The sequence below is a fragment of the Dipodomys spectabilis genome, unplaced genomic scaffold, assembly GCF_019054845.1.
Source record: "Dipodomys spectabilis isolate Male_0828 unplaced genomic scaffold, ASM1905484v1 ptg000098l, whole genome shotgun sequence".
Classification (NCBI taxonomy): Eukaryota; Metazoa; Chordata; class Mammalia; order Rodentia; family Heteromyidae; genus Dipodomys; species Dipodomys spectabilis.
This window is the reverse complement of record NW_024870775.1, coordinates 11179730-11187952: the sequence shown is the minus strand read 5'-3', so window position 1 is coordinate 11187952 and position 8223 is coordinate 11179730. Positions and strand designations below refer to the sequence as shown.

General features: G+C 52.7%; 1 protein-coding gene across 1 annotated transcript in view; it reads left to right on the top strand.

Annotated features, from left to right (window-relative positions):
- Positions 1–971: 971 nt before the first annotated feature.
- LOC122113868 (kinesin-like protein KIF19) overlaps positions 972–8223 on the top strand; it is a 29824-nt gene continuing 22572 nt past the window's right edge. The window contains exons 1-6 of the mRNA XM_042686997.1: positions 972–1058; positions 1714–1794; positions 5060–5170; positions 6575–6662; positions 7614–7750; positions 7878–8003. Coding sequence (XP_042542931.1) covers positions 972–1058; positions 1714–1794; positions 5060–5170; positions 6575–6662; positions 7614–7750; positions 7878–8003 — 630 coding nt within the window. The remainder of the gene's footprint in view (positions 1059–1713; positions 1795–5059; positions 5171–6574; positions 6663–7613; positions 7751–7877; positions 8004–8223) is intronic.

Here is an 8223-nt window from a genome sequence, read left to right as displayed (position 1 = left end):
TCAACCCAGAGCTTCAGGATTTATTCCCGTTCTTTCAACTACACAGTGTTCTCATTTTATGGCTGAGAAGGAAAGGGCAGACTTTTAGCACATTTAACGGGTTTTAAACTTTCAAACTTGCCACTGTTTGAAGCATCATTGTAATTGGTTTACATGATTTGTAAATAAAAGGATTTTGGAAACCTTTGGTGCTTGCTGTCTTACGCTGTGGACCTGGGCCAGGGCCTCATCTGCTCTGGGTGGTCAAGCACTGATACCTGCACACAAGTTTCTGGGCTCTTGGGGGATGCCCATGGAAGAATCATGAGGGTGTCTGAGGGTGACCTTCCTTTCTCACTGGTGGGATTGCAGCCTCCTGACACCAAGAAAGAGGCTGGGAGTAGCTTTGCCAGGAGGCAGCCAGGTGCTTGGTCTGAGGAGGCATGGTATCAGAGGGGGTCAACTCCAGAGAACCTTATCTGTCCAGGAGAAAGGAGTGCAGCATTTAGGCAGTAAACTCATCTTGCCCACCTTGATCAGGTAGGCTTGGTGCACTGAATACCCTAGCTCCTCAGGAACTTGAAAGTCATCTGCAAATTGTGTTTATAGCTGCCATTGCTTCAACCTCAGCCTATCCCCTCAGATAGCAAAGCCCCAGAGTCTGCCCTGACAGCCCAGGTGGAACCCAGGGTGGGCTGTGGGGAGGGGCCTCCATTGAAGAGCTGGTAAAGGGCAGGTGTTGAGCAGGATGGCTGTGGTATTAGGTGCACGCTCTATCAAGGGTTCCTGGGCCCTATGGCTCATGTCTCAAGGACATAGAATTGGGGCTGCCCTTCGTGGCCCTGCTCCAAACGGCAGGCTCTGTGGCCCCAGTGAGGATTGGCCCAGCCCCATCCTCGGGGACTCAGCTGACGTCACCGGGGCGGGGCGGGGCTGAGATGTCTCTGCGTCTCGAACCTAACGGGCAGCTGGGGCCAGGCCTGACCAGCAGGATGCCCTCACATCAGGCTGCTGGCCTCTCCCCAGCCAGGGGCAGCCCCACCCTAAGAGCAATGGAGCCCAAGGACCAGCAGCTCATGGTGAGTCCCTCCTGCCTGTTCCTCTGCTAATTTCTTACTGTGGAGGCCTGGGCCCTCCCTGCTTCTACCTTGCCCAGCCTCCAAACCCAGCGCCCTCACATCAACTCTCAGCCCCATAATGAGACTATGTTCCCACTCCGCTCTCCCATGTCCCGCTCCCCACATACCCACTCCCCCACCTCCCGCCTTCTGAATGTTCCTCTCCAGGAACTTAGCACCTGGGACAACACGGGGGTGGGGGTGTATCCTTAGCCCCTACCAAGCCTTATGTCCAGTCCCAACCCAGAGCCTAATGCCCCCCTTAGGAAAAAGAAGCTTGGCAGAGAGCATAGCACAGAGGCGTAGGATTCTTCTTGGGAAACCCTTTAAAAGTGCTCGTGACTTTCCTGGTGGCCTTGGGCAGATTACTTGACCTCTCTGTTCAGTGATTATATTCCTGAAAGGGTTGCTGTTGCTGAGAGGTATCAATACCACACGCGTGTTCTTTGAGAGCAGAGCACAGGTACACTCAGGGCTGGGCCCTTCCTGCTGCCTAAGAGCTCAAGGCCACCAGAGAGGGAGAGACAGTGTGGGCTGACGGTCTTGGTATTGGGGTTGAAAGAGGGAGTGGGCTCAGAGAGACCCCTGCGGACATGCTGCTCCTGTCCCTCCACAGGTGGCACTTCGGATCCGCCCACTCAACAGTGCAGAACTAGAAGAAGGGGCCACCGTCATTGCCCACAAAGTGGGGGACCAGGTGAGTCTGGATGGTCTGTGGTGGTCATCCAGCTCCCCTTGCTGTCTGCCCTGTATCTGTGTCACTCAGTCATTCGGCCAATGCTGCCACACAGCTGGGATCCAATCCAGTGCAGGGCTGAGCCACCCCTGTTGCCCTTAAATGCAGAGCGCTGGGGGTCCCTAGACGCCACCCTCATCACAAGTACCCAGTGAGAGCCTAGGGCGGGGCCAGGAGCAGGCCCGACCCCAGCGGGCGGAGGGTAGGGGGCTCAGTGGGAAGGGTCAGCACAGATGTGCACTGGAGGCCCAGGGGCTGTGGCAAGATAGGGCACCATTGGCTGCAATCCCCAGGGAGCCTCCTCAGAGACAGCATGGAGCCCGTTGGGGAAGCCGTTGCCCTTGGATGTATGTGCCAGGCTGATTGCCAGGTTTGGGGGAAGGTGCTGACAGTAGGGGATGTGAAATGGGGCTCAAGGACCCGCAAACCAGGATGTAGGCAGAGGGCAGAGAACCTCTAGGGATGGGCACAGCTGGCCAGGAGGTCCCAGGCAACCAAGTTGAGGCGAGCAGAAAGTTTGCGGGGAGACTGTCTGTGCTGTGATGAGAGCTCACAGGTCAGCCTGGAGACACTGAGTAGTGTCTGCCCTTAAGAGAGTGGTGCTACTGTTACCTGACCAACCATGAACATGATATGACCAGTGAGCCTCATCTGCACTGGAGATAAGCATCTCATGGGCTTTCCTGCGTAGGCTGGCTTTCAACCTCAATCCTCAGATCTCAGCTTCCTGAGAAGCTAGGATTACAGACCTGAGCCACCAGCACTGAGTTTCAAAGCTGGGAGACTCTTCAATTAACCACCAAAAAAACTGGAAGAAGGGCTGTGGTTCAAGTGGTTGAAGTGGTTGAATGCCAGTCTTGTGAAAAAAAGCAGAGAGATAGTGCCTAGGAACTAAGGGCTGAGTTAAACCCGAGGACTGACACCAAAAAAAAAAAGGGTGGGGAGAGGGATAGGACTATGGTCTATGGTTCAAGTGATAGAGTACTTGATTAGCAAATATGAGACCAGCAAAACCAATAAAAAGACAGGGAACTCTCCGCTCTCCCTCCCCTGGTCATGGGGCTTGAACTCTGGGCCTGGGCACTGTCCCTCAGCTCTTCAGCTCAAGGCTAGTGCTCTACTACTTAGGCCACAGCATCACTTCCAGTTTTCTGGTGGTTTATTGGAGATAAGAGTCTCATGGACTTTCCTGCCTGGGATGGCTTTGAACCATGATCCTCAGATCTCAGCCTCCTGAGTAGCTAGGATTACAGGCGTGAACCACCAGTGCCCAGCTTGGACTTTTACATAATGAAAGCAAACCAGGAAGTTCATATGAACCCAATATTATCTACAGATAACATTCAGATTTTCCTTTTTGTCCTCTTAATACTGTTCTTTATAATTACACAAAATAAGCCTGCAATCCTAGCTAGCCACTAAGGAGATCTGAGGATTGCAGTTCAAAGCCAGCCTGGGCAATATAAAGTCCATGAGACTCTTATTTCCAATTAATCACCAGAAAACTGAAAGTAGTGGCTCAAAGTGGTAGAGTGCTAGCCTTGAGCAGAAGAGTCCAGGAACAGTGCTCAGGCCCTGAATTCAAGTCCCATGGCCAACAAATAAATAAATTGCAATTATACAAAATACCTTTTTGATCTAAGAACCAAAAGCAGCTCTGGGCTGTGCACAAGGCCTTGTTCATCTGTCCTGCCCCTTGGTGGATGGGTTCTATGATTATGGCTGTTTTACAAATAGAAAAACTGAGGGAGGCTGGGTGCCTCTGGCTCACGTCTGTACTCCTAGTTACTGCAAAGCAGTTTTGGCAGACAAAGCCAGAAGACTCCTACCTCTAATGAACCAGCAAAAAAGCTGGGCTGGAGGCCAGCATAAGATCTAGAGACTTAAGATCACCCAATACCTCCTAGCCAGCAAGCAGTGGCCACTGAACAGGTTTAGAGCCCATTTCTGCAAGTCCCCTCCTAGCCCTGCTGGTTGGAAGGCTCCTGGTGGAAAACCCATCAAGTCTTCCTGTGGCCCATAGCGTGTGTGTGTGTGTGTGTGTGTGTGTGCGCGCGCGCGCACACACACACACGTGCATGTGTGCGTGTGTGTACATTCATCTCTGTCCCACACACTGTCCCATGCCCCTCCCTCTTCCTTCCCAGAAGGTGAAGGAAAAGCAGAGTGGAGTTAGATCATGTCATGGAACATGAGTACTGGCTGACAGCCAGGAGCGGCCCTGAGGACCCTCGTTATCACTGACTCACCAAACACCCAGAGACCTGGCCTCCTGGGACCTGGGGGGTGGGGATGGGGTGGTGGATCAGGCAGTAGGCTGAAGCTGGGGCTTTGTACCCTTCAACTCCATGATTCCACTCAAGTGCTCCAGCCCTCCTGATCCCCACCAGCCATGGCATGTGTGGTTTCCAGTGAATCTGTCTTCCCTCTCAGACCCCTAATTCCCAGGGAAGGGCTATCCCCAAGGAGTCTAATATACTTGGCTTCATAATAACGTATTTATATAAGAGTGAACTGGTCCCAGGGGCAAGCCGGCTCTTGGAGAAACAAAGGCGTGGATGGAGTTTGGGATGCTCTTTGTTCTCCCTGCCCTGCCCCCCACCCCTCCACCCCATGGCTATGCAGCCCCCTGAGCCAGAGGCAAGAGAAAGACTCAGGGCCAGCCGAGTAGACACAGCAACAGGCAGCCAGCCCAGCACTCTACATTTTACAAGGTCTACCCCTAGTGAGTTACTGATTCTCCAATTGTGCTAAGTTGAGACTATTTGTTCGAGAGCTGCCAAGCCAAGCCAGGTGCTGGTGGCTCACACCTGTCATCTCAGCTTCTCAGGTGGCTGAGAGCTAAGGATCATGGTTTGAAGCCAGCCTGGGCAGAAAAGCCCATAAGACTCTCATCTCCAATTAACCACCAGAAAGGCGGAAGTAAGCTATGTGGTTCGAGTTGTTAGAGCAGTAGCCTTGAGCAGAGAAGTTCAGGAACAGTGCCCAGGCTCTGAATTTAAGCCCTCATGGCTGACACCCACCTCCCTCCCAAAGAAAAGCCAACCTGGAACAGGCTCTGAGTTGAAGCTCCAGGGCTGGCACCAAAAAGGAAAAAGGAAGAAGAGGGTACAGGTGGGGTAGAGCTCTCAGCCTGCCTAGCTGGGGTCCGGAGGGGCAGGCTTAGCCATGGTCTTTCCCAGGATCTCAGGCCCGTCCTCTGGCCCCTGCTTCTCATTGCTTCCAGGTGGTGGCACTCATGGACCCTGGAGAGGACCCGGAGGACCCCCTGCGCCCACACCGTTCCCGGGAGCGCACCTTCATTTTTGACACTGTTTTCGACCAGCATGCATCCCAGGTGCCTCCCCATGCCCCTCCCCTCTGCCCCCCAACCCCTGCCCCGGGCAAGATCTGAACCCAGGCTTTAGGACTCAGCATCACTGGAAAGCAGAGGTGTTTCCCCAGCCACTGCCTGAGCAGCCCAGCTTTTCTGTCCTAATAACCTTTATGTCCAAGGCCACACAGAGCCCTGAGATGTCTCTCCTTGCCCACCCCTGGGGACCATGAGCTCACTCCCGCTGCTGGGAATGTGTACTTCCATTCACATTCTGGCATTCCCAGATTCCCTGCCCATCCCAGCTTTGTCCCACTCCAAAGGCCAGAGCTTCGTGTCTCAATTTTTGTTTATTATTTATTTGTTGCTTGGTTTATTTTTGTGTGTTTACTGAGGTTTGAACTTTGTACTTGCTAGGCAGCTGTTATACCACTTGAGCCATGCCCCTAGCCCTTCTTGCTTTCGTTATTTTTACATTCGTGGCTCACATTTTGCCTGGACTAGCCGAGACTGTGACCCTGCTACATCTACTTCTTCCCAGCCCCCCCCCACCCCCAGTTGCTGGGATTACAGGTATGAGTCACCACCCCCAGTCCATGATCTCTTTCAGTTCTTGTTTTGTTTTTTGGGGTGTCCAGTCGTGGGCCTGAACTCTGGGCCTGGGCACTGTCCCTCAGCTCTTCAGCTCAAGGCTAGCACTCTACCACTTGAGCCACAGCGCCACTTCCGGCTTTTTTTTCTGCTTATGTGGTGCTGAGGAATCGAACCCAGAGCCTCAGGCATGCAAGGCAAGGGCTCTACCACTGAGCCACCTTCCCAGCCCCTCTCTTTCAGTTCTCTGTCGTTATTGCCCATCCTGAGGCTTGAACTCAGGGCCTGGGGCATTGTCTCTGAGCTTTTTTTTTTTTTTTTTTTTTTGCTCATAGCTCTACCACTTGAGCCATAGTTCACTTCTGGCTTTTTCTGAGTAATTTTTTGGAGATAAGAGTCTCATGGACTTTTCTTGCCCAGGCTAGGTTTGAACCAAGATCCTCAAATCTCAGCTACTGAGTAGCTATATTTATAGGCATGAGCCACCAGCTCTTTGCCTCTTCCTGGTCTGGAAGAAGTGTTGAGAATGACTCAGGTGGGTTCAGTCTCCATCTGGCATCAGGCTTGATGGCATCCATTCCTGAAAGCCTTCTCCATGAATCCTCCCCAAACCCAGCCTCTATGGGCATCGTCTCACTGTGAGGCTGGGCAGAGTGTCCAGGATTGTCCAGCGATGCAGCCAGGCTTGGCATCAGGGATTTCAATGCCTAGGCCTTTCCTGACTTCTTGCATGTCCCTGGGCTGTGCAGTTGGACAGCCCACCCACAGATGACACTTCCCATCCAGTCCCAGAAGCCAGTGCACAGCGCCATCCACTTATGTCCTGTCTGTCTGCAGGAGGACGTATACCAGGCCACCATTGGGCACCTGGTGGAGGGGATCATTTCTGGATACAATACCACAGTGTTCGCCTACGGGCCTTCAGGTACTGCCCAGGAGGAAGTGGACTTGGTGATCAACTTCCAATTACCCTCCCCCCTCCTTCTCCTCCTCCTCCTCTTCTTCTTCCTCCTCTTCCTCCTCCTCCTCCTTCTCCTCTTCTTCCTCCTCTTCCTTCTCCTCCCCTTCTTTCTCCTCTTTTCTTCCTCTCTTCCTCCTCTTCATCTTCCTCCTCCTCCTCTTTTTCCTTCTTCCTCCTCCACTTCTTCCTTCTTCCTACATTTTTCTTCTTAAAGGGGCTGGGGTTTGAATTTAAGGCCTCACACTTAACCACTTCAATCATGCCCCTACCCTTTTTTTGCCAGTCCTAGGGCTTGAACTCAGGGCCTGGGCATAGTCCCTGAGCTTTTTTGCTCAAGGCTAGTACTCTAGCCTTTTGAGCCACAGCTCCACTCCCTGTTTTCAGGTGGCTAATTGGAGATAATAGTCTCATGGACTTTCCTTATCTAGGCTGGCTTTGAACCATAGTCCTCTTAGCCTCCTGAGTAGCTGGGATTACAGGCATTAGCCACCAGCCCCTGGCTCTCAGGAACTTTTTCTTTTTCCTTTTCTTTTTCTTTTTTTTTGGGTCAGTTGTGGGGCTTGAACTCTGGGCCTGGGCGCTGTCCCTCAGCTCAAGGTGAGCGTTCTACCACTTGAGCCACAGCATCGCTTCCGGTTTTTCTGGTGGTTAATTGGAGATAAGAGTCTCACCTACTTTCCTTCCGGGGCTGGCTTTGAACCATGATTCTCAGATCTCAGCTCCTGAGTAGCTAGGATTATAGCGTGAGCCACCAGTGCCCAGCTTCTCAGAAACTTTTTGTTCAAGCTGGCCTCAAACTGTGATCCTCCTGAATCTGCCTCCTAAGCAGCTGGGATGACAAGCATGAGCCCCCATACCCATTCTCTTCTCATCCAATACACCTGGGGCTGCCTCAGGAGCCACACCTCCCCACAGGTGCCGGGAAGACATATACGATGCTGGGCATGGATGCTGAGCCCGGCATCTACCTGCAGACCCTCACTGACCTCTTCAAGGCTATCAAGGAGAATCAGGACAACACGGAGTACAGCGTGTCCATGTCTTACCTGGAGGTGAGCCTCCTGGGTACAGGAAGGGCAATGGCACCTAGGTAGAGCCTCTGCCTGAAGCCAGGTAGGCCCCAGTGGTATGCAAGGCCTTGGAGTTCTGCTTTGTTCTAACCTTCCTGCTCAACAACAGATTTATAATGAAGTGATCCGGGACCTGCTGAATCCGTCTTCAGGGTTTCTGGACCTCAGGGAAGATTCGAAAGGCAGCATCCAGATTGCAGGGATTACGGAGGTATCCACCTCCAACGCCCAGGAGGTGAGGGCTTGCAGCTGCACTACATGACTCAAGGTTTTTGTGCCAGCAGTAGGGCTTGAACTCAGGGCCTAGGTGTGTCCCTTAGGTTAGTCATGGAAAGCTGACACTCTATCACCTTAGTCACAGCTCCACTTCTGACTTTACTTTCAGTGCTTAATTGGTGACAAGAGTCTCACAGGCTTTCCTGCCCAGGCTGGCTTTGAACCTTGATCTTCAGATC